This window comes from Cherax quadricarinatus, unplaced genomic scaffold (genome assembly GCF_038502225.1).
Source record: "Cherax quadricarinatus isolate ZL_2023a unplaced genomic scaffold, ASM3850222v1 Contig2382, whole genome shotgun sequence".
In the NCBI taxonomy this organism is placed as follows: Eukaryota; Metazoa; Arthropoda; class Malacostraca; order Decapoda; family Parastacidae; genus Cherax; species Cherax quadricarinatus.
In genome coordinates, this window is record NW_027197408.1 from 23,958 (window position 1) to 50,416 (window position 26,459).

The following is a 26,459-nucleotide window of genomic DNA, read 5'->3' on the forward strand; positions in this document are numbered from 1 at the left end:
CATACATCCCTCCATCTCTCCCTCCCTTCATACGTCCCTCCATCTCTCCCTCCCTTCATACATCCCTCCATCTCTCCCTCCCTTCATACATCCCTCCATCTCTCCCTCCCTTCATACGTCCCTCCATCTCTCCCTCCCTTCATACATCCCTCCATCTCTCCCTCCCTTCATACGTCCCTCCATCTCTCCCTCACTTCATACATCCCTCCATCTCTCACTCCTTCATGCATTCATATACATCCCTCCATCTCTCCCTCCCTTCAAACGTCCCTCCATCTCTCCCTCCCTTCATACTTCCCTCCATCTCTCCCTCCCTTCATACGTCCCTCCATCTCTCCCTCCCTTCATACATCCCTCCATCTCTCCCTCCCTTCATACGTCCCTCCATCTCTCCCTCCCTTCATACGTCCCTCCATCTCTCCCTCCCTTCATACATCCCTCCATCTCTTCCTCCCTTCATACGTCCCTCCATCTCTCCGTCCCTTCATATCCCTCCATCTCTCCCTCCATCTCTCCCTCCCTTCATTCGTCCCTCCATCTCTCCCTCCCTTCATACATCCCTCCATCTCTCCATCCCTTCATACGTCCCTCCATCTCTCCCTCCCTTCATACATTCCTCCATCTCTTCCTCCCTTCACACATCCCTCCATCTCTCCCTCCCTTCATACATCCCTCCATCTCTCCCTCCCTTCATACGTCCCTCCATCTCTCCCTCCCTTCATACGTCCCTCCATCTCTCCCTCCCTTCATACGTCCCTCCATCTCTCCCTCCCTTCATACGTCCCTCCATCTCTCCCTCCCTTCATACGTCCCTCCATCTCTCCCTCCCTTCATACGTCCCTCCATCTCTCCCTCCCTTCATATCCCTCCTCTCTCCCTCCCTTCATACATCCCTCCATCTCTCCCTCCCTTCATACATCCCTCCATCTCTCCCTCCCTTCATACGTCCCTCCATCTCTCCCTCCCTTCATACATCCCTCCATCTCTCCCTCCCTTCATACATCCCTCCATCTCTCCCTCCCTTCATACGTCCCTCCATCTCTCCCTCCCTTCATACGTCCCTCCATCTCTCCCTCCCTTCATACATCCCTCCATCTCTCCCTCCCTTCATACGTCCCTCCATCTCTCCCTCCCTTCATACGTCCCTCCATCTCTCCCTCCCTTCATACATCCCTCCATCTCTCCCTCCCTTCATACATCCCTCCATCTCTCCCTCCCTTCATACGTCCCTCCATCTCTCCCTCCCTTCATACGTCCCTCCATCTCTCCCTCCCTTCATACATCCCTCCATCTCTCCCTCCCTTCATACATCCCTCCATCTCTCCCTCCCTTCATACATCCCTCCATCTCTCCCTCCCTTCATACGTCCCTCCATCTCTCCCTCCCTTCATACATCCCTCCATCTCTCCCTCCCTTCATACATCCCTCCATCTCTCCCTCCCTTCATACATCCCTCCATCTCTCCCTCCCTTCATACATCCCTCCATCTCTCCCTCCCTTCATACGTCCCTCCATCTCTCCCTCCCTTCATACATCCCTCCATCTCTCCCTCCCTTCATACATCCCTCCATCTCTCCCTCCCTTCATACATCCCTCCATCTCTCCCTCCCTTCATACGTCCCTCCATCTCTCCCTCCCTTCATACATCCCTCCATCTCTCCCTCCCTTCATACGTCCCTCCATCTCTCCCTCCCTTCATACATCCCTCCATCTCTCCCTCCCTTCATACATCCCTCCATCTCTCCCTCCCTTCATACGTCCCTCCATCTCTCCCTCCCTTCATACATCCCTCCATCTCTCCCTCCCTTCATACGTCCCTCCATCTCTCCCTCCCTTCATACATCCCTCCATCTCTCCCTCCCTTCATACGTCCCTCCATCTCTCCCTCCCTTCATACGTCCCTCCATCTCTCCCTCCCTTCATACATCCCTCCATCTCCCTCCCTACATCCCTCCATCTCTTCATACGTCCCTCCATCTCTCCCTCCCTTCATACATCCCTCCATCTCTCCCTCCCTTCATACGTCCCTCCATCTCTCCCTCCCTTCATACGTCCCTCCATCTCTCCCTCCCTTCATACATCCCTCCATCTCTCCCTCCCTTCATACGTCCCTCCATCTCTCCCTCCCTTCATACGTCCCTCCATCTCTCCCTCCCTTCATACGTCCCTCCATCTCTCCCTCCCTTCATACGTCCCTCCATCTCTCCCTCCCTTCATACGTCCCTCCATCTCTCCCTCCCTTCATACGTCCCTCCATCTCTCCCTCCCTTCATACGTCCCTCCATCTCTCCCTCCCTTCATACGTCCCTCCATCTCTCCCTCCCTTCATACGTCCCTCCATCTCTCCCTCCCTTCATACGTCCCTCCATCTCTCCCTCCCTTCATACGTCCCTCCATCTCTCCCTCCCTTCATACGTCCCTCCATCTCTCCCTCCCTTCATACGTCCCTCCATCTCTCCCTCCCTTCATACGTCCCTCCATCTCTCCCTCCCTTCATACATCCCTCCATCTCTCCCTCCCTTCATACGTCCCTCCATCTCTCCCTCCCTTCATACATCCCTCCATCTCTCCCTCCCTTCATACATCCCTCCATCTCTCCCTCCCTTCATACGTCCCTCCATCTCTCCCTCCCTTCATACATCCCTCCATCTCTCCCTCCCTTCATACATCCCTCCATCTCTCCCTCCCTTCATACATCCCTCCATCTCTCCCTCCCTTCATACATCCCTCCATCTCTCCCTCCCTTCATACATCCCTCCATCTCTCCCTCCCTTCATACGTCCCTCCATCTCTCCCTCCCTTCATACATCCCTCCATCTCTCCCTCCCTTCATACGTCCCTCCATCTCTCCCTCCCTTCATACATCCCTCCATCTCTCCCTCCCTTCATACGTCCCTCCATCTCTCCCTCCCTTCATACGTCCCTCCATCTCTGCCTCCCTTCAAACGTCCCTCCATCTCTCCCTCCCTTCATACATCCCTCCATCTCTCCCTCATACGTCCCTCCATCTCTCCCTCCCTTCATACATCCCTCCATCTCTCCCTCCCTTCATACGTCCCTCCATCTCTCCCTCCCTTCATACATCCCTCCATCTCTCCCTCCCTTCATACGTCCCTCCTCTCTCCCTGCCTTCATACGTCCCTCCATCTCTCCCTCCCTTCATACGTCCCTCCATCTCTCCCTCCCTTCATACATCCCTCCATCTCTCCCTCCCTTCATACGTCCCTCCTCTCTCCCTCCCTTCATACATCCCTCCATCTCTCCCTCCCTTCATACATCCCTCCATCTCTCCCTCCCTTCATACGTCCCTCCTCTCTCCCTCCCTTCATACATCCCTCCATCTCTCCCTCCCTTCATACGTCCCTCCATCTCTCCCTCCCTTCATACATCCCTCCATCTCTCCCTCCCTTCATACGTCCCTCCTCTCTCCCTCCCTTCATACATCCCTCCATCTCTCCCTCCCTTCATACATCCCTCCATCTCTCCCTCCCTTCATACATCCCTCCATCTCTCCCTCCCTTCATACGTCCCTCCATCTCTCCCTCCCTTCATACATCCCTCCATCTCTCCCTCCCTTCATACGTCCCTCCATCTCTCCCTCCCTTCATACATCCCTCCATCTCTCCCTCCCTTCATATATCCCTCCATCTCTCCGTCCCTTCATACGTCCCTCCTCTCCTCCCTTCATACATCCCTCCATCTCTCCCTCCCTTCATACTCCCTCCATCTCTCGCTCTCCCTTCATACATCCCTCCATCTCTCCCTCCCTTCATACATCCCTCCATCTCTCATCCTCCCTCCCTTCATACATCCCTCCATCTCTCCCTCCCTTCATACATCCCTCCATCTCTCCCTCCCTTCATACATCCCTCCATCTCTCCCTCCCTTCATACATCCCTCCCTCTCTCCCTCCCTTCATACATCCCTCCATCTCTCCCTCCCTTCATACATCCCTCCATCTCTCCCTCCCTTCATACGTCCCTCCATCTCTCCCTCCCTTCATACATCCCTCCATCTCTCCCTCCCTTCATACGTCTTCCATCTCTCCGTCCCTTCATACATTCCTCCATCTCTTCCTCCCTTCATACGTCCCTCCATCTCTCCCTCCCTTCATACATCCCTCCATCTCTCACTCCATACATCCCTCCATCTCTCCCTCCCTTCATACATCCCTCCATCTCTCCTTCCCTTCATACGTCCCTCCATCTCTCCCTCCCTTCATACATCCCTCCATCTCTCCCTCCCTTCATACATCCCTCCATCTCTCCCTCCCTTCATACATCCCTCCATCTCTCCCTCCCTTCATACATCCCTCCTTCTCTCCCTCCCTTCCTACATCCCTCCATCCTCCCTCATACATCCCTCCATCTCTCCCTCCCTTCATACATCCCTCCATCTCTCTCTCCCTTCATACGTCCCTCCATCTCTCCCTCCCTTCATACGTCCCTCCATCTCTCCCTCCCTTCATACGTCCCTCCATCTCTCCCTCCCTTCATACGTCCCTCCATCTCTCCCTCCCTTCATACGTCCCTCCATCTCTCCCTCCCTTCATACGTCCCTCCATCTCTCCCTCCCTTCATACATCCCTCCATCTCTCCCTCCCTTCATACGTCCCTCCATCTCTCCCTCCCTTCATACGTCCCTCCATCTCTCCCTCCCTTCATACGTCCCTCCATCTCTCCCTCCCTTCATACATCCCTCCATCTCTCCCTCCCTTCATACGTCCCTCCATCTCTCCCTCCCTTCATACATCCCTCCATCTCTCCCTCCCTTCATACGTCCCTCCATCTCTCCCTCCCTTCATACATCCCTCCATCTCTCCCTCCCTTCATACGTCCCTCCATCTCTCCCTCCCTTCATACATCCCTCCATCTCTCCCTCCCTTCATACGTCCCTCCATCTCTACCTCCCTTCATACATCCCTCCATCTCCATATCCCTCCATCTCTCCCTCCCTTCATCATCCCTCCATCTCTCCCTCCCTTCATCTCTCCCTCCCTTCATACATCCCTCCATCTCTCCCTCCCTTCATACATCCCTCCATCTCTCCCTCCCTTCATACATCCCTCCATCTCTCCCTCCCTTCATACATCCCTCCATCTCTCCCTCCCTTCATACATCCCTCCATCTCTCCCTCCCTTCATACATCCCTCCATCTCTCCCTCCCTTCATACATCCCTCCATCTCTCCCTCCCTTCATACGTCCCTCCATCTCTCCCTCCCTTCATACATCCCTCCATCTCTCCCTCCCTTCATACATCCCTCCATCTCTCCCTCCCTTCATACGTCCCTCCATCTCTCCCTACATCTCTCCCTCCATCTCTCCCTCCCTTCATACATCCCTCCATCTCTCCCTCCCTTCATACGTCCCTCCATCTCTCCCTCCCTTCATAAGTCCCTCCTCTCTCTCCCTTCATACGTCCCTTCATACATCCCTCCATCTCTCCCTCCCTTCATACATCCCTCCATCTCTCCCTCCCTTCATACGTCCCTCCATCTCTCCCTCCCTTCATATATCCCTCCATCTCTCCCTCCCTTCATACATCCCTCCATCTCTCCCTCCCTTCATACATCCCTCCATCTCTCCCTCCCTTCATACGTCCCTCCATCTCTCCCTCCCTTCATTCGTCCCTCCATCTCTCCCTCCCTTCATTCGTCCCTCCATCTCTCCCTCCCTTCATACGTCCCTCCATCTCTCCCTCCCTTCAAACATCCCTCCATCTCTCCCTCCCTTCATTCGTCCCTCCATCTCTCCCTCCCTTCATACGTCCCTCCATCTCTCCCTCCCTTCATACGTCCCTCCATCTCTCCCTCCCTTCATTCGTCCCTCCATCTCTCCCTCCCTTCATACGTCCCTCCATCTCTCCCTCCCTTCATTCGTCCGTCCATCTCTCCCTCCCTTCATACGTCCCTCCATCTCTCCCTCCCGTCATACGTCCCTCCATCTCTCCCTCCCTTCATTCGTCCGTCCATCTCTCCCTCCCTTCATACGTCCCTCCATCTCTCCCTCCCGTCATACGTCCCTCCATCTCTCCCTCCCTTCATTCGTCCCTCCATCTCTCCCTCCCTTCATTCGTCCCTCCATCTCTCCCTCCCTTCATACGTCCCTCCATCTCTCCCTCCCTTCATTCGTCCGTCCATCTCTCCCTCCCTTCATTCGTCCGTCCATCTCTCCCTCCCTTCATACGTCCCTCCATCTCTCCCTCCCGTCATACGTCCCTCCATCTCTCCCTCCCTTCATTCGTCCCTCCATCTCTCCCTCCCTTCATTCGTCCCTCCATCTCTCCCTCCCTTCATACGTCCCTCCATCTCTCCCTCTTCCTTCATTCGTCCGTCCATCTCTCCCTCCCTTCATCGTCCGTCCATCTCTCCATCCCTTCATACGTCCCTCCATCTCTCCCTCCCTTCATACGTCCCTCCATCTCTCCCTCCCTTCATTCATCCCTCCATCTCTCCCTCCCTTCATACGTCCCTCCATCTCTCCCTCCCTTCATACGTCCCTCCATCTCTCCCTCCCTTCATACATCCCTCCATCTCTCCCTCCCTTCATACATCCCTCCAGCTCTCCTTCCCTTCATACGTCCCTCCATCTCTCCCTCCCTTCATACATCCCTCCATCTCTCCCTCCCTTCATACATCCCTCCATCTCTCCCTCCCTTCATACGTCCCTCCATCTCTCCCTCCCTTCATACGTCCCTCCATCTCTCCCTCCCTTCATACATCCCTCCATCTCTCCCTCCCGTCATACGTCCCTCCATCTCTCCCTCCCTTCATTCGTCCCTCCATCTCTCCCTCCCTTCATACGTCCCTCCATCTGTCCCTCCCTTCATACATCCCTCCATCTCTCCCTCCCTTCATACGTCCCTCCATCTGTCCCTCCCTCGCCAGCGAATATTCCTCCCTCATATAATCCATCTTTTTCACCCTCGTAGTGCATCACTACTCAACTACACAGTTCCATCCCTTCATCTCTCCTCTAATCCAACCTTTATCCTGTTACATCACCTCGTATCAAACTCTCTTCGCTCTCTTGTGTCTTTCTTCTTTATCTTTTCCCCTCCCTCTCTCTCTGGTGTTTCTCTCGTATTTTCCATGTATGTTTCTTCTCTTTCTGTCAAGTCCAAGAGTCCCTTATTTACCCTTATCCCGTCCCCCGTTTATCACTCTTTTGTGCCACCTCATTCTTCTATATCTCATCTTTACTTCTTCCTTCACATTATTATTAACTTTCTTGTGTCACATATTTCTATGTTATCCAACATCCCAGATTACCATCTTCTGCTTTATTGTCTTACACACTTACTAGTCCCACGGTACCTTGTCTCGCGTTACTTTGTCCCATGTTACCTTGTCCCACGTTACCTTGCCTCGCGTTACCCTGTCCCACGGTACCTTGCCTCGCGTTACCCTGTCCCACGGTACCTTGTCTCGCGTTACCCTGTCCCACGTTACCTTGTCTCGCGTTACCCTGTCCCACGTTACCTTGTCCCACGTTACCTTGTCCCGTGTTACTTTGTCCCATGTTACCTTGTCTCGCGTTACCCTGTCCCATGGTACCTTGTCTCGCGTTACTTTGTCCCACGGTACCTTGTCTCGCGTTACTTTGTCCCACGGTACCTTGTCTCGCGTTACCATATCCCACGGTACCTTGTCTCGCGTTACTTTGTCCCACGGTACCTTGTCTCGCGTTACTTTGTCCCATGTTACCTTGTCCCACGTTACCTTGTCTCGCGTTACCCTGTCCCATGGTACCTTGTCTCGCGTTACCCTGTCCCATGGTACCTTGTCCCACGTTACCTTGTCCCACGTTACCTTGTCCCACGTTACCTTGTCTCGCGTTACCCTGTCCCACGGTACCTTGTCTCGCCTTACCCTGTCCCATGGTACCGTGTCTCGCGGTTCCATGTCCCACGGTACCTTGTCTCGCGTTACCCTGTCCCACGGTACCTTGTCTCGCGTTACCCTGTCCCATGGTACCTTGTCTCGCGTTACCCTGTCCCATGGTACCTTGTCCCACGTTACCTTGTCCCACGTTACCTTGTCCCACGTTACCTTGTCTCGCGTTACCCTGTCCCACGGTACCTTGTCTCGCGTTACCCTGTCCCATGGTTACCTTGTCCCGTGTTACTTTGTCCCATGGTACCTTGTCCCACGTTACCTTGTCCCACGTTACCTTGTCCCACGTTACCTTGTCTCGCGTTACCCTGTCCCACGGTACCTTGTCTCGCCTTACCCTGTCCCATGGTACCTTGTCTCGCGTTACCCTGTCCCATGGTACCTTGTCCCACGTTACCTTGTCCCACGTTACCTTGTCCCACGTTACCTTGTCTCGCGTTACCCTGTCCCACGGTACCTTGTCTCGCCTTACCCTGTCCCATGGTACCTTGTCTCGCGTTACCCTGTCCCACGGTACCTTGTCTCGCGTTACCCTGTCCCATGGTACCTTGCCTCGCGTTACCCTGTCCCACGGTACCTTGTCTCGCGTTACTTTGTCCCATGTTACCTTGTCCCACGTTACCTTGCCTCGCGTTACCCTGTCCCACGGTACCTTGTCTCGCGTTACTTTGTCCCATGTTACCTTGCCCCACGTTACCTTGTCTCGCGTTACCCTGTCCCACGGTACCTTGTCTCGCCTTACCCTGTCCCACGGTACCTTGTCTCGTCCCCTTACCTTGTCCCCCTGTCCCACGGTACCTTGTCTCGCGTTACCCTGTCCCACGGTACCTTGTCTCGCGTTACTTTGTCCCATGTTACCTTGTCCCACGTTACCTTGCCTCGCGTTACCCTATCCCACGGTACCTTGTCTCGCGTTACCCTGTCCCACGTTACCTTGTCTCGCGTTACCCTGTCCCACGTTACCTTGCCTCGCGTTACCCTGTCCCACGGTACTTTGTCTCGCGTTACCCTATCCCACGGTACCTTGTCTCGCGTTACCCTGTCCCACGTTACCTTGTCTCGCGTTACCCTGTCCCACGGTACCTTGTCTCGCGTTACTTTGTCCCATGTTACCTTGTCCCACGTTACTTTGTCTCGCGTTACCCTGTCCACGGTACCTTGTCTCGCCTTACCCTATCCCACGGTACCTTGTCTCGCGTTACCCTGTCCCACGGTACCTTGTCTCGCGTTACCCTGTCCCACGGTACCTTGTCTCGCGTTACCCTGTCCCACGTTACCTTGTCTCGCGTTACCCTGTCCCACGATACCTTGTCTCGCGTTACTTTGTCCCATGTTACCTTGCCCCACGTTACCTTGTCTCGCGTTACCCTGTCCCACGGTACCTTGTCTCGCCTTACCCTGTCCCACGGTACCTTGTCTCGCGTTACCCTGTCCCACGGTACCTTGTCTCGCGTTACCCTGTCCCACGGTACCTTGTCTCGCGTTACTTTGTCCCATGTTACCTTGTCCCACGTTACCTTGTCTCGCGTTACCCTGTCCCATGTTACCTTGTCTCGCGTTACCCTGTCCCACGTTACCTTGTCCCATGTTACTTTGTCCCATGTTACTTTGTCCCATGTTACCTTGTCTCGCGTTACCCTGTCCCACGTTACCTTGTCTCGCGTTACCCTGTCCCACGTTACCTTGTCCCACGTTACCTTGTCCCGTGTTACTTTGTCCCATGTTACCTTGTCCCACGTTACCTTGTCCCACGTTACCTTGTTCCACGTTACCTTGTCCCACGTTACCTTGTCCCACGTTACCTTGTCCCACGTTACCTTGTCTCACGTTAACTTGTCCCACGGTACCTTGTCTCGCGTTACCCTGTCCCACGTTACCTTGTCTCGCGTTACCCTGTCCCACGTTACCTTGTCTCGCGTTACCCTGTCCCACGTTACCTTGTCCCATGTTACTTTGTCCCATGTTACCTTGTCCCACGTTACCTTGTCCCATGTTACTTTGTCCCATGTTACCTTGTCCAACGTTACCTTGTCCCACGTTACCTTGTCCCATGTTACTTTGTCCCATGTTACCTTGTCCCACGTTAACTTGTCCAACGCTACCTTGTCCCACGTTACCTTGTCCCACGTTAACTTGTCCAACGCTACCTTGTCCCACGTTACCTTGTCCCAAGTACCTTGTCTCGCGTTACCCTGTCCCACGTTACCTTGTCCCATGTTACTTTGTCCCATATTACTTTGTCCCATGTTACCTTGCCCCACGTTACCTTGTCCCACGTTAACTTGTCCCACGTTACCTTGTCCCAAGTACCTTGTCTCGCGTTACCCTGTCCCACGTTACCTTGTCCCATGTTACTTTGTCCCATGTTACTTTGTCCCATGTTACCTTGTCCCACATTACCTTGTCCCACGTTACCTTGTCCCACGTTAACTTATCCCACGTTACCTTGTCCCACGTTAACTTGTCCCACGTTACCTTGTCCCACGTTAACTTGTCCCACGTTACCTTGTCCCAAGTACCTTGTCTCGCGTTACCCTGTCCCACGTTACCTTGTCCCATGTTACTTTGTCCCATGTTACTTTGTCCCATGTTACCTTGTCCCACGTTACCTTGTCCCACGTTAACTTGTCCCACGTTACCTTGTCCCAAGTACCTTGTCTCGCGTTACCCTGTCCCACGTTACCTTGTCCCATGTTACTTTGTCCCATGTTACTTTGTCCCATGTTACCTTGTCCCACATTACCTTGTCCCACGTTAAATTGTCCCACGTTAACTTGTCCCACGTTACCTTGTCCCACGTTGCCTTGTCTCACGTTACCCTGTCCTGCGTTACCCTGTCCCACGTTACCTTGTCCCACGTTACCCTGTCCCTCGATACCTTGTCCCACGTTACCCTCTCCCGCATTACCCTGTCCAACGTTACCTTGTTCCACGTTACCCTGTCCCATGTTACCCTCTCCCACGTTACCCTGTCCCACGTTACCTTGTCCCACGTTACCCTGTTCCACGTTACCCTGTCTCGCGTTACCTTGCCCCGCGTTACCCTGACCCGCGTTACTCTGTCCCACGTTACCCTGTCCAACGTCACCCTGTCCCACGTTACCTTGTCCCACGTTACCTTGTCCCACGTTACCTTGTCCCACGTTACCTTGTCCCACGTTACCTTGTCCCATGTTACCTTGTCCCATGTTACCTTGTCCCACGTTACCTTGTCCCACGTTACCTTGTCCCACGTTACCTTGTCCCATGTTACCTTGTCCCACGTTACCTTGTCCCACGTTACCTTGTCCCACGTTACCTTGTCCCATGTTACCTTGTCCCATGTTACCTTGTCCCACGTTACCTTGTCCCATGTTACCTTGTCCCATGTTACCTTGTCCCACGTTACCTTGTCCCACACATATTCAGTCAAGCATGACATTCATCACCATTTCTGATGGTAGTGGCACCATGCATTTCCATGAAGGGCCATGGGAGACTCTCTATGGTCCCACAATGACTCTCTCCCATGATTGGATACGTGTCTGCTCAATAGACGTATCTTTCTTCTCTCTCACTTTCTCCCTTTTTCTCCTGTGAGTTTCCATCTCCCTTTCGCGTTTTGTCTGCTTTCCTTTAAGCGGTGCACTGATATCGCTGAATGGCTCTTGATCCAGGGAATTGGAGTTATTCTAACCTCTTCTACTTCCACATTTAAGTATTTTTTTTAAAGTATTTGTTTATCTAAACTCTAGCGCCTTATTCTTGGCTTAAAATTTACACCCCATGTTGCTTTCTAGATAGTCACTGCCTCTAGTCTCTCTAGACTCCTACACTGCCTCTAGTCTCCCCCTTGCTGCCTCTAGACTCCTACACTGCCTCTAGTCTCCCCCTTGCTGCCTCTAGACTCCTACACTGCCTCTAGTCTCCCCCTTGCTGCCTCTAGACTCCTACACTGCCTCTAGTCTCCCCCTTGCTGCCTCTAGACTCCTACACTGCCTCTAGTCTCCCCCTTGCTGCCTCTAGACTCCTACACTGCCTCTAGTCTCCCCCTTGCTGCCTCTAGACACCTCACTGCCTCTAGTCTCCCCCTTGCTGCCTCTAGACTCCTACACTGCCTCTAGTCTCCCCCTTGCTGCCTCTAGACTCCTACACTGCCTCTAGTCTCCCACTTGCTGCCTCTAGACTCCTACACTGCCTCTAGTCTCCCCCTTGCTGCCTCTAGACTCCTACACTGCCTCTAGTCTCCCCCTTGCTGCCTCTAGACTCCTACACTGCCTCTAGTCTCCCCCTTGCTGCCTCTAGACTCCTCACTGCCTCTAGTCTCCCCCTTGCTGCCTCTAGACACTGCCTCTAGTCTCCCCCTTGCTGCCTCTAGACACCTCACTGCCTCTAGTCTCCCCCTTGCTGCCTCTAGACTCCTACACTGCCTCTAGTCTCCCCCTTGCTGCCTCTAGACTCCTACACTGCCTCTAGTCTCCCCCTTGCTGCCTCTAGACACCTCACTGCCTCTAGTCTCCCCCTTGCTGCCTCTAGACTCCTACATTGCCTCTAGTCTCCCCCTTGCTGCCTCTAGACTCCTACACTGCCTCTAGTCTCCCCCTTGCTGCCTCTAGACACCTCACTGCCTCTAGTCTCCCCCTTGCTGCCTCTAGACTCCTACACTGCCTCTAGTCTCCCCCTTGCTGCCTCTAGACTCCTACACTGCCTCTAGTCTCCCCCTTGCTGCCTCTAGACTCCTCACTGCCTCTAGTCTCCCTCTTGCTGCCTCTAGACTCCTCACTGCCTCTAGTCTCCCCCTTGCTGCCTCTAGACTCCTCACTGCCTCTAGTCTCCCCCTTGCTGCCTCTACACTCCTCACTGCCTCTAGTCTCCCCCTTGCTGCCTCTAGACTCCTACACCGCCTCTAGTCTCCCCCTTCCTGCCTCTAGACTCGTCACTGCCTCTAGTCTCCCCCTTGCTGCCTCTAGACTCCTCACTGCCTCTAGTCTCCCCCTTGCTGCCTCTAGACACCTACACTGCCTCTAGTCTCCCCCTTGCTGCCTCTAGACTCCTACACTGCCTCTAGTCTCCCCCTTGCTGCCTCTAGACACCTACACTGCCTCTAGTCTCCCCCTTGCTGCCTCTAGACTCCTACACTGCCTCTAGTCTCCCCCTTGCTGCCTCTAGACTCCTACACTGCCTCTAGTCTCCCCCTTGCTGCCTCTAGACTCCTACACTGCCTCTAGTCTCCCCCTTGCTGCCTCTAGACTCCTACACTGCCTCTAGTCTCCCCCTTGCTGCCTCTAGACTCCTACACTGCCTCTAGTCTCCCCCTTGCTGCCTCTAGACACCTACACTGCCTCTAGTCTCCCCCTTGCTGCCTCTCACTGCCTCTAGTCTCCCCCTTGCTGCCTCTAGACTCCTACACTGCCTCTAGTCTCCCCCTTGCTGCCTCTAGACACCTACACTGCCTCTAGTCTCCCCCTTGCTGCCTCTAGACTCCTACACTGCCTCTAGTCTCCCCCTTGCTGCCTCTAGACTCCTACACTGCCTCTAGTCTCCCCCTTGCTGCCTCTAGACTCCTACACTGCCTCTAGTCTCCCCCTTGCTGCCTCTAGACTCCTACACTGCCTCTAGTCTCCCCCTTGCTGCCTCTAGACTCCTACACTGCCTCTAGTCTCCCCCTTGCTGCCTCTAGACACCTCACTGCCTCTAGTCTCCCCCTTGCTGCCTATAGACTCCTACACTGCCTCTAGTCTCCCCCTTGCTGCCTCTAGACTCCTACACTGCCTCTAGTCTCCCCCTTGCTGCCTCTAGACACCTCACTGCCTCTAGTCTCCCCCTTGCTGCCTCTAGACTCCTACACTGCCTCTAGTCTCCCCCTTGCTGCCTCTAGACTCCTACACTGCCTCTAGTCTCCCCCTTGCTGCCTCTAGACACCTCACTGCCTCTAGTCTCCCCCTTGCTGCCTCTAGACTCCTACACTGCCTCTAGTCTCCCCCTTGCTGCCTCTAGACTCCTACACTGCCTCTAGTCTCCCCCTTGCTGCCTCTAGACTCCTCACTGCCTCTAGTCTCCCCCTTGCTGCCTCTAGACTCCTACACTGCCTCTAGTCTCCCCCTTGCTGCCTCTAGACTCCTCACTGCCTCTAGTCTCCCCCTTGCTGCCTCTAGACTCCTCACTGCCTCTAGTCTCCCCCTTGCTGCCTCTAGACTCCTCACTGCCTCTAGTCTCCCCCTTGCTGCCTCTAGACTCGTCACTGCCTCTAGTCTCCTCCGGTGGTCTGGTGGCTAAAGCTCCCGCTTCACACACGGAGGGCCCGGGTTCGAGTCCCGGCGAGTGGAAATTGCGACACGTTTCCTTACACCTATTGTCCTGTTCACCTAGCAGCAAATAGGTACCTGGGTGTTAGTCGACTGGTGTGGGTCGCATCCTGGGGGACAAGATTAAGGACCACAATGGAAATAAGTTAGACAGTCCTCGATGACGCACTGACTTTCTTGGGTTATCCTGGGTGGCTAACCCTCCGGGGTTAAAAATCCGAACGAAATCTTATCTTATCTTATCTTATCTTATTGCCTCTAGTCTCCCCCTTGCTGCCTCTAGTCTCCTCCTTATTGCCTCTAGTCTCCTACTTACTTCCTCTAGTTTCCTACTTACTGCCTCTAGTCTCCTCCTTACTGCCTCTAGACTCCTCACTGCCTCTAGTCTCCTCCTTACTGCCTCTAGACTCCTCACTGCCTCTACTTTCCTGCTTACTGCCTCTAGACTCCCCACTGCCTCTAGTCTTCTCCATACTGCCTCTTGTCTCCCCCTAATTGCCTCTAGACTCCTCACTGCCTCTAGTCTCCTGCTTACTGCCTCTAGATACCTCACTGCCTCTAGTCTCTTACTTACTGCCTCTAGTCTCCTACTTACTGCCTCTAGTCTCCTTACTGCCTCTAGACTCCTCACTGCCTGTAGTCTCTTCTTTACTGCCTCTGGACTCCTCACTGCCTCTAGTCTCCTCCTTACTGCCTCTAGACTCCTCACTGCCTCTAGTCTCCTCCTCACTGCCTCTAGACTCCTCACTGCCTCTAGTCTCCTCCTTACTGCCTCTAGACTCCTCACTGCCTCTACTCTCCTGCTTACTGCCTCTAGACTCCTCACTGCCTCTAGTCTCCTCTTCACTGCCTCTAGTCTCCTCCTCATTGCCTCTACTATCCTCCTTACTGCCTCTAAACTCCTCACTGCCTCTACTCTCCTGCTTACTGCCTCTAGACTCCTCACTGCCTCTAGTCTTCTCCTTACTGCCTCTAGTCTCCCCCTAATTGCCTCAAGCATCCTCATTGCCTCTAGCCTCCCCCTAATTGCTTCTAGACTCCTCACTGCCTCTACTTTCCTGCTTACTGCCTCTAGTCTCCCCTTACTGCCTCTAGACTCCTCACTGCCTCTAGTCTTCTCCTTATTGCCTCTAGTCTCCTCCTTACTGCCTCTAGTCTCCTCACTGCCTCTAGTCTCCTCCTTACTGCCTCTAGTCTCCTCCTCACTGCCTCTAGTCTCCTCCTCACTGCCTCTAGTCTCCTCCTCACTGCCTCTAGTCTCCTCCTCACTGCCTCTAGCCTCCTCACTGCCTCTAGTCCCCTCCTTACTGCCTCTTAGTCTCCTCACTGCCTCTGGTCCCCTCCTTACTGCTTCTTAGTCTCCTCACTGCCTCTAGTCCCCTCCTTACTGCCTCTTAGTCTCCTCACTGCCTCTAGTCCCCTCCTTACTGCCTCTAGACTCCTCACTGTCTGTAGTCTCTTTACTGCCTCTAGATTCCTCATTGCCTCTAGTCTCCTCCTCACTGCCTCTAGTCTCCTCCTTACTGCCTCTAGTCTCCTCCTTACTGCCTCTAGTCTCCTCACTGCCTCTAGACTCCTCATAGCTTCTACTGCCTTTAGTCTCCTCGTTACTGCCTCTAGTCTCCTCACTGCCTCTAATCTCCTCACTACCTGTTGTCTTCCCCTTACTGCCTCTAGCCTCCTCACTGCCTCTAATCTGCTCACTGCCTGTTGTCTTCACCTTACTGCTTCTAGTCTCCTCACTGCCTCTAATCACTGTGTCTGGTCTCCTCACTGCTTCTAGTCTCACTGTCTGTGGTCTCCTCACTGCTTCTAGTCTCACTGTCTCTGGTCTCCTCACTGCTTCTAGTCTCACTGTCTCTGGTCTCCTCACTGCTTCTTCTCACTGTCTCTGGTCTCATCACTGCTTCTAGTCTCACTGTCTCTGGTCTCACTAGCTTACTAGTCTCACTGTATCTGGTCTCACTGCTTCTAGTCTCACTGTCTCTGGTCTCCTCACTGCTTCTAGTCTCACTGTGTCTGGTCTCCTCACTGCTTCTAGTCTCACTGTCTGTGGTCTCCTCACTGCTTCTAGTCTCACTGTGTCTGGTCTCCTCACTGCTTCTAGTCTCACTGTCTCTGGTCTCCTCACTGCTTCTAGTCTCACTGTCTCTGGTCTCCTCACTGCTTCTAGTCTCACTGTGTCTGGTCTCCTCACTGCTTCTAGTCTCACTGTCTCTGGTCTCCTCACTGCTTCTAGTCTCACTGTCTCTGGTCTCCTCACTGCTTCTAGTCTTACTGTATCTGGTCTCACTGCTTCTAGTCTCACTGTCTCTGGTCTCCTCACTGCTTCTAGTCTCACTGTCTCTGGTCTCCTCACTGCTTCTAGTCTCACTGTGTCTGGTCTCCTCACTGCTTCTAGTCTCACTGTCTCTGGTCTCCTCACTGCTTCTAGTCTCACTGTCTCTGGTCTCCTCACTGCTTCTAGTCTCACTGTCTCTGGTCTCCTCACTGCTTCTAGTTTCACTGTCTCTGGTCTCCTCACTGCTTCTAGTCTCACTGTCTCTGGTCTCCTCACTGCTTCTAGTCTCACTGTCTCTGGTCTCCTCACTGCTTCTAGTCTCACTGTCTCTGGTCTCCTCACTGCTTCTAGTCTCACTGTCTCTGGTCTCCTCACTGCTTCTAGTCTCACTGTCTCTGGTCTCCTCACTGCTTCTAGTCTCACTGTCTCTGGTCTCCTCACTCTCAGTAGTAGTAACCAGTTACCAGTAACCAGTGTACCGTTGAGTCAACGGTACACTGGTTACTGGTAACTGGTTACTACTACTGAGATCACTGCTTCTAGTCTCACTGCCTCTGGTCTCCTCACTGCTTCTAGTCTCACTGTCTCTGGTCTCCTCACTGTTTCTAGTCTCACTGTCTCTGGTCTCCTGCTCACTGCCTGTTGTCTTCACCTTACTGCTTCTAGTCTCCTCACTGCCTCTTGTCTCCATCTCACCGTCTCTGGCCTCCTCACTGCCTCTGGTCTCCTCATTTCTTCTAGTCTCACTGCCTCTGGTCTCACTGCTTCTAGTCTTACTGTATCTGGTCTCACTGCTTCTAGTCTCACTGTCTCTGGTCTCCTCACTGCTTCTAGTCTCACTGTCTCTGGTCTCCTCACTGCTTCTAGTCTCACTGTCTCTGGTCTCCTCACTGCTTCTAGTCTCACTGTCTCTGGTCTCCTCACTGCTTCTAGTCTCACTGTCTCTGGTCTCCTCACTGCTTCTAGTCTCACTGTCTCTGGTCTCCTCACTGTCTCTGGTCTCCTCACTGCTTCTAGTCTCACTGTCTCTGGTCTCCTCACTGCTTCTAGTCTCACTGTCTCTGGTCTCCTCACTGCTTCTAGTCTCACTGTCTCTGGTCTCCTCACTGCTTCTAGTCTCACTGCCTCTGGTCTCCTCACTGCTTCTAGTCTCACTGCTTCCTGTCTCCACCTTACTGCCTTCAGCCTCATCTTCACTACACCAAAATCCATGCCTCACACCTATACAAGTGGATGTCCCGTGGCTGGGTTGGAAGCGCACTCAACTTATATACTAAGAGTCTATGGTTCAATCTCTGGCACGGGTGGAAACGTTGAGTATATTTCTTTACAACTGCTGCCCTTGTTCATCTGTTGTGGGTGGCATCCTGGGGAGGGTTGCAATATACCTTAGATAGGACCGAACTTTTAATGAGCTGGGGTAGTATAACAGCTACGGAACTAAAATTATTCTGTGTAAAGAATAAAACATGTCGGTACTGTTTATAGTCTCCATCAGAAAGTCTTTGACACATTTCTCTATACACTATCGTATCTTCTATCGTAAAGATAATGTCTTCAGTACACCATTCAACCAACCTATCTTCTATCTTAAAGACACATGTCTAACGTTTAGTTTAATATGTTTATTATGCATCCCATACCCATCCTGTGGGCGGTAGTCACCCCATACCCATCCTGTGGGCGGTAGTCACCCCATACCCATCCTGTGGGCGGTAGTCACCCCATACCCATCCTGTGGGCGGTAGTCATTCCATACCCATCCTGTGGGCGGTAGTCACCCCATACCCATCCTGTGGGAGGTAGTCACCCCATACCTATCCTGTGGGAGGTAGTCACCCCATACCCATCCTGTGGGAGGTAGTCACCCCATACCTATCCTGTGGGAGGTAGTCACCCCATACCCATCCTGTGGGAGGTAGTCACCCCATACCCATCCTGTGGGCGGCAGTCACCCCATACCTATCCTGTGGGAGGTAGTCACCCCATACCCATCCTGTGGGAGGTAGTCACCCCATACCCATCCTGTGGGCGGTAGTCACCCCATACCTATCCTGTGGGCAGTAGTCACCCCATACCCATCCTGTGGGCGGTAGTCACCCCATACCTATCCTGTGGGCGGTAGTCACCCCATACCTATCCTGTGGGAGGTAGTCACCCCATACCCATCCTGTGGGAGGTAGTCACCCCATACCCATCCTGTGGGCGGTAGTCACCCCATACCCATCCTGTGGGAGGTAGTCACCCCATACCCATCCTGTGGGCAGTAGTCACCCCATACCTATCCTGTGGGAGGTAGTCACCCCATACCCATCCTGTGGGCAGTAGTCACCCCATACCTATCCTGTGGGAGGTAGTCACCCCATACCTATCCTGTGGGCAGTAGTCACCCCATACCTATCCTGTGGGCAGTAGTCACCCCATACCTATCCTGTGGGCGGTAGTCACCCCATACCTATCCTGTGGGCAGTAGTCACCCCATACCTATCCTGTGGGCGGTAGTCACCACATACCCATCCTGTGGGCGGTAGTCACCCCATACCTATCCTGTGGGCAGTAGTCACCCCATACCTATCCTGTGGGCGGTAGTCACCCCATACCCATCCTGTGGGCGGTAGTCACCCCATACCTATCCTGTGGGCAGTAGTCACCCCATACCTATCCTGTGGGCGGTAGTCACCCCATACCCATCCTGTGGGCGGTAGTAACCCCATACCCATCCTGTGGGCGGTAGTCACCCCATACCTATCCTGTGGGCGGTAGTCACCCCATACCTATCCTGTGGGCAGTAGTCACCCCATACCTATCCTGTGGGCAGTAGTCACCCCATACCTATCCTGTGGGCGGTAGTCACCCCATACCTATCCTGTGGGCGGTAGTCACCCCATACCTATCCTGTGGGCAGTAGTCACCCCATACCTATCCTGTGGGCGGTAGTCACCCCATACCTATCCTGTGGGCAGTAGTCACCCCATACCTATCCTATGGGCAGTAGTCACCCCATACCTATCCCGTGGGCGGTAGTCACCCCATACCTATCCTGTGGGCGGTAGTCACCCCATACCTATCCTGTGGGCAGTAGTCACCCCATACCTATCCTGTGGGCAGTAGTCACCCCATACCTATCCTGTGGGCAGTAGTCACCCCATACCTATCCTGTGGGCAGTAGTCACCCCATACCTATCCTGTGGGCAGTAGTCACCACATACCTATCCTGTGGGCGGTAGTCACCACATACCTATCCTGTGGGCAGTAGTCACCACATACCTATCCTGTGGGCAGTAGTCACCCCATACCTATCCTGTGGGCAGTAGTCACCACATACCTATCCTGTGGGCAGTAGTCACCCCATACCTATCCCGTGGGCGGTAGTCACCCCATACCTATCCTGTGGGCGGTAGTCACCCCATACCTATCCTGTGGGCAGTAGTCACCCCAGCCCTATCCTGTGGGCTGTAGTCACCCCATACCTATCCTGTGGGCAGTAGTCACCCCATACCTATCCTGTGGGCAGTAGTCACCCCATACCTATCCTGTGGGCAGTAGTCACCCCATACCTATCCTGTGGGCGGTAGTCACCACATACCCATCCTGTGGGCGGTAGTCAAAAGATTACAGAGGTACATAATGGGTCCAGGGACTGGACTCCAAAGTTTTGATAGCTGAGCAAGTTACAGAGGTAATAAACTCACAATTTACAAAGGTAATGAACTGACAATTTACAAAGGTAATGTACAGCCTTCAGTGTTCTTGTGGTTCACTAGTCTATGTTAGCTTTGTCTCTCATTCACCCAGTTATCAACACTTCCACTCATAAACATAATTTCACTCTACTTTGTTTCACTCTTCTTTACTTACTCTTATCACCTTGCTTTTCTCTGTGTTTAAACTTTCTACTTCAACTTCTACAACTTCTCTTCTTCTCTCCCAAAAAACACTTAGTCATCATAAAGAATTCAAGTTTATTATTTTGGTTTGCATAAAGTGTTGTATATTTTAATGTTGTATAACTATCTCTTGGTGTATTTGTGAGTATTACTGCACGTACATGTGCACCAGTATATGTATCTCATTGTATATACACTTTTAAGTTTACTTTAATAAACCCATATCTGTATTTTAAGTATTCATAACTGGTGGAGAGTAGGTATTTGCAACCTTAATGACCCTCGTGTTTCCATTGGCTTTAAGCCCAATTAATCAAACAATATTTTGGTTAACATCTTCCATAATATTGTGGCATTCGCCTCTTTTGCAACCTTATTTCCAGATATATTTTTGCTCCGTGATGGCATCACTGGACCCTGTGTAAGACCTGCTCTTAAAATAGTACTTCCCTTCTCTCCCATTGTTCGCTGTTATGTTCTCACTCAACTATGTGATGGACGTACCCTCATCTGTTCCTAAGTCTAACACCTAACTGTTTTAATAAAAATATTGCCATGCACTTCACTCTCTGCCTCACTCATCACTAATTTCAATATAAGTATCCAACTCTCAATTGTTCCTTTTCTTTGATACTTACGTAACTTTCGTGCATTTAATAAGTGAACTAATGTAGCAATCATTCTATCCATTCCTACTGTTTCTGTTAATATTAACCTGCGTACTGCTTCACTCACTGTCTCACTCACTGTCGCACTGCTTCACTCACTGTGTCAGAGTGGGCGCCTGTGACCAGCGGGGTCCCACAGGGGTCAGTCTTAGGGCCAGTGCTGTTTCTGGTATTTGTGAACAACATGAAGGAAGGAATAGACTCTGAGGTGTTCCTGTTTGCAGATGACTTGAAGTTGATGAGAAGAATTCATTCGATCAAAGACCAGGCAGAACTACAAAGGGATCTGGACAGGCTGCAGACCTGGTCCAGCAATTGGCTCCTGGAGTTCAGCCCCACCAAGTGCAAAGTCATGAAGATTGGAGAAGGGCGAAGAAGACCGCAGACGGAGTGCAGTCTAGGGGGCCAGAGACTACAAACCTCACTCAAGGAAAAAGATCTTGGGGTGAGTATAACACCAGGCACATCTCCTGAAGCTCACATCAACCAAATAACTGCTGCAGCATATGGGCGCCTAGCAAACCTCAGAACAGCATTCCGACATCTTAATAAAGAATCGTTCAGGACCCTGTACACCGTGTACGTTAGGCCCATATTGGAGTATGCGGCACCAGTTTGGAACCCACACCTAGCCAAGCACGTAAAGAAACTAGAGAAAGTGCAAAGGTTTGCAGCAAGACTAGTCCCAGAGCTAAGAGGTATGTCCTACGAGGAGAGGTTAAGGGAAATCAACCTGACGACACTGGAGGACAGGAGAGATAGGGGGACATGATAACGACATACAAAATACTGAGAGGAATTGACAAGGTGAACAAAGACAGGATGTTCCAGAGATGGGACACAGCAACAAGGGGACACATTTGGAAGTTGAAGACACAGATGAATCACAGGGATGTTAGGAAGTATTTCTTCAACCACAGAATAGTCAGGAAGTGGAATAGTTTGGGAAGCGATGTAGTGGAGGCAGGATCCATACATAGCTTTAAGCAGAGGTATGATAAAGCTCACGGTTCAGGGAGAGTGACCAAGTAACGACCAGTGAAGAGGCGGGGCCAGGAGCTTGGACTCGACCCCTGCAACCTCAACTAGGTGAGTACAACTAGGTGAGTACTGTCTCACTCACTGCCGCACTGTTTCACTCACTGTCTCACTGCCGCACTGTTTCACTCACTGTCTCACTGCCTCACTCACTGTCGCACTGTTTCACTCACTGTCTCACTGCTTCACTCACTGTCTCACTGCCTCACTCACTGTCGCACTGTTTCACTCACTGTCTCACTGCTTCACTCACTGTCTCACTGCCTCACTCACTGTCGCACTGTTTCACTCACTGTCTCACTGCTTCACTCACTGTCTCACTGCCTCACTCACTGTCACACTGCTTCACTCACTGTCTCACTGCTTCACTCACTGTCTCACTGCTTCACTCACTGTCTCACTGCTTCACTCACTGTCTCACTGTCTCACTGCTTCACTCACTGTCTCACTGCTTCACTCACTGTCTCACTGCCTCACTCACTGTCACACTGCTTCACTCACTGTCTCACTGTTTCACTCACTGTCTCACTGCTTCACTCACTGTCGCACTGTTTCACTCACTGTCTCACTGTTTCACTCACTGTCTCACTGCTTCACTCACTGTCTCACTGCCTCACTACTTCACTCACTGTCTCACTGCCTCACTCACTGTCTCACTCACTGTCTCACTCACTGCCTCACTCACTGCCTCACTGCTTCACTCACTGTCTCACTGCCTCACTCACTGTCTCACTGTCTCACTCACTGCCTCACTCACTGCCTCACTGCTTCACTCACTGTCTCACTCACTACTTCACTCACTGTCTCACTCACTGCCTCACTCACTGCCTCACTGCTTCACTCACTGTCTCACTACTTCACTCACTGTCTCACTCACTGTCGCACTGTTTCACTCACTGTCTCACTCACTGTCGCACTCACTCAATGTCTCACTGCCTCACTCACTGTCTCACTCGCTACTTCACTCACTGCCTCACTGTCTCACTCACTGCCTCACTCACCGTCTCACTGCCTCACTCACTGTTGCACTGTTTCACTCAATGCCTCACTCACTGTCTCACTCACTGCCTCACTCACAGTCTCACTGCCTCACTCACTGTCTCACTGTCTCACTCACTGCCTTACTCATTGAATCACCGTCTCACTGCCTCACTCATTGCGTCACCCACTGCCTCACTGTCTCACTGCCTCACTGTTTCATTCACTGCCTCATTGCGTTACCCACTGCCTCACTCAGTCTCACTCACTGCCTCACTCATTGCATCACCCACTGCCTCACTGTCTCACTGCCTCACACTTTCCTCTGGTTTATCCTTGTCTTAGCGCACGATGTTACTCACTGCTTCATATATTGCTATAGAGACTCGTTATCACCATGAAGGTGACAGTGAGTCGGTCATTGTACACAGTACGTTGGTTTGCGTGCAGCCAGCAGCAACAGCCTGGTTGATCAGGCGCTGATCCACCAGGAGGCCTGGTCACAGACCGGGCCGCGGGGGCGTTGACCCCCGAAACTCTCTCCAGGTAAACTCCAGGTAAGTAACGACAGCCTGGCTGATCAGATACCACTGATAGCCTGGCTGATCAAGTACCACTGATAGTTTGGCTGGTCAAGTACCACTGATAGTTTGGCTGGTCAAGTTCCAATGATAGCCTGGCTGGTCAAGTACTACTGATAGCCTGGCTGGTCAAGTACCACTGATAGTTTGGCTGGTCAAGTACTACTGATAGCCTGGCTGGTCAAGTACCACTGATAGCCTGGCTGGTCAGGTACCACTGGCAGCCTGGCTGGTCAGGTACCACTGATAGCCTGGCTGGTCAAGTACCACTGATAGTTTGGCTGGTCAAGTACCACTGATAGCCTGGCTGGTCAGGTACCACTGGCAGCCTGGCTGGTCAGGTACCACTGGCAGCCTGGCTATTCAAGTACCACTGATAGCCTGGCTGGTCAAGTACCACTGATAGCCTGGCTGGTCAAGTACCACTGATAGCCTGGCTGGTCAGGTACCACTGGCAGCCTGGCTATTCAAGTACCACTGATAGCCTGGCTGGTCAAGTAGCACTGATAGCCTGGCTGGTCAGGTACCACTGGCAGCCTGGCTGGTCAGGTACCACTGATAGCCTGGCTGGTCAAGTACCACTGATAGTTTGGCTGGTCAAGTACCACTGATAGCCTGGCTGGTCAGATACCACTGACAGCCTGGCTGGTCAGGTACCACTGACAGCCTGGTTGGTCAAGTATCACTGGGGAAGGGCAAAGAAGGCCGCAGACAGAATACAGGCTAGGTGGTCAAAGACTACAAACTTCACTCGGGGAAAAGGATCTTGGGGTGAGTATAATACCGAGCACATCTCCTGAAGCGTACATCAACCAGATAACTGCTGCAGCATATGGGCGCCTGGCAAACCTCAGTAAGGAATCGTTCAAGACTCTGTATACCGTGTACATCAGGCCCATATTGGAGTACGCAGTACCAATTTGGAACCCACCTGGTCAGGCACGTCAAGAAATTAGAGAAAGTGCAAAAGTTTGCAACAAGACTAGTCCCAGAGCTAAGGGAAATGTCCTACGAAGGAAGGTTAAGGGAAATCGGCCTGACAACACAGGACAGGAGGGTTAGGGAAGTCATGATAACGACATGCAAAATACTGAGAGAAATTGACAAGGTGGACAAAGACTGGATGTTCTAGAGATGGGACACAGAAACAAGGGGTCACTATTGGAAGTTGAAGACTCAGAGAAATCAAAGAGATGTAAGGAAGTATTTCTTCAGTCACAGAGTTGTCAGGAAGTGGAATAATCTGGCAAGTGACGTAGTGGAGGCAGGAACCATACATAGTTTTAAGACGAGGTATGGTAAAGCTCATGGAGCAGGGAGAGAGGGGACCTAGTAGCAATCAGTGAAGATGCGGGGTCAGGAGCTGTGAATCGACCCCTGCAACCACAAATAGGTGAGTACACACACACACCAACAGACACGCCTTGATGCCAGTAGAGGGCTTTTGATCCAAGGGATTTAAATGATCCTGCCCTTTGATACAACGTGTTTACTCCAAAGCTAAATATTTGATCAACTTACCTATGGTAGCGAGAGCCAGGCAGCAGGCAGCCGCCCAGGAAGGTAGCAACACCAGCATCATCATTTAGTGAAGCAGCGGACACAAATAACCAAGACTTTCTTCACTATTCTCCCTCTTGCTCTACTTAATTTAACTTGATTCACTTGCTTTATACAATGTCATCAACCTGGTGTCTTTGTCTTGACTCTTAAAGCGCTGTTCCACGGACATTATATCAACCTAAAATGCTCCACGGACACTATGAAGCCACTATTGTGTTCTACGGACACTATATGAAGCCACTTTTCTGTTCCAGAAACACTATATAAAGCTACTACAGTGTTCCACGTGCACTATAAAGCTACTACAGTGTTCCACGTACACTATAAAGCTACTACAGTGTTCCACGTACACTATAAAGCTACTACAGTGTTCCACGTACACTATAAAGCTACTACAGTGTTTCATGTACACTCTAAAGCTACTATAGTGTTCCACGTACACTATATAAAGCCACTACAGTGTTCCACGTACACTCTAAAGCTACTATAGTGTTCCACACACACTATATAAAGCTACTACAGTGTTCCACGTACACTATAAAGCTACTATAGTGTTCCACGCACACTATATAAAGCCACTACAGTGTTCCACGTACACTATAAAGCTACTATAGTGTTCCACGGACACTATATAAAGCTACTACAGTGTTCCACAAGCCTCATATAAACACCATTAAATGTTCCACACTAATAACTTGTTTTGCAATCAAAATATACAATACATCATTCTTACTTTTCCACCTAAATTGTCTCAGCTGTGAAGATTTTCAACTACACAAACTTCATTGTCTTTAGAGATCCCTTATGTTTACCTGTATATATATATATATATATATATATATATATATATATATATATATATATATATATATATATATATATATATATATATATATATATATATATATATATATATAATGTATATATATTACACACACATAGATATCACCACTGACAACACTGGACTACACAGTTGGTGAGAGCGCTACTACTGTGGGGTGTAGCGCGCTACTGGGACTCAGAATGCTACCCTCCTGCCAGCACTCAGTGGGAGAGTCAACTGCAGAGTTGTGGCTGGGTGCTAGGTGCCAGAGTTGTAGCTGGGTGTTTGGTGCCAGAGTTGTAGCTGGGTGCTGGGTGCCAGAGTTGTAGCTGGGTGTTTGGTGCCAGAGTTGTAGCTGGGTGTTTGGTGCCATAGTTGTGGCTGGGTGTTTGGTGCCATAGTTGTGGCTGGGTGCTGGGTGCCAGAGTTGTGGCTGGGTGTTTGGTGCCATAGTTGTGGCT

The 26,459-nt window shown here is 51.9% G+C and overlaps 1 protein-coding gene across 1 annotated transcript in view; it reads right to left on the reverse strand.

Moving 5' to 3' along the window:
* Positions 1-26,235, reverse strand: part of LOC128704934 (uncharacterized) — a 34,311-nt gene extending 8,076 nt beyond the window's left edge. The window contains exons 1-3 of the mRNA XM_070081340.1: positions 26,132-26,235; positions 25,909-25,987; positions 25,134-25,434 (exon numbers count right to left, since the gene is read on the reverse strand). Coding sequence (XP_069937441.1) covers positions 25,134-25,197 — 64 coding nt within the window. The 5' untranslated portion in view covers positions 25,198-25,434; positions 25,909-25,987; positions 26,132-26,235. The remainder of the gene's footprint in view (positions 1-25,133; positions 25,435-25,908; positions 25,988-26,131) is intronic.
* Between the last annotated feature and the right edge of the window lie 224 nt (positions 26,236-26,459).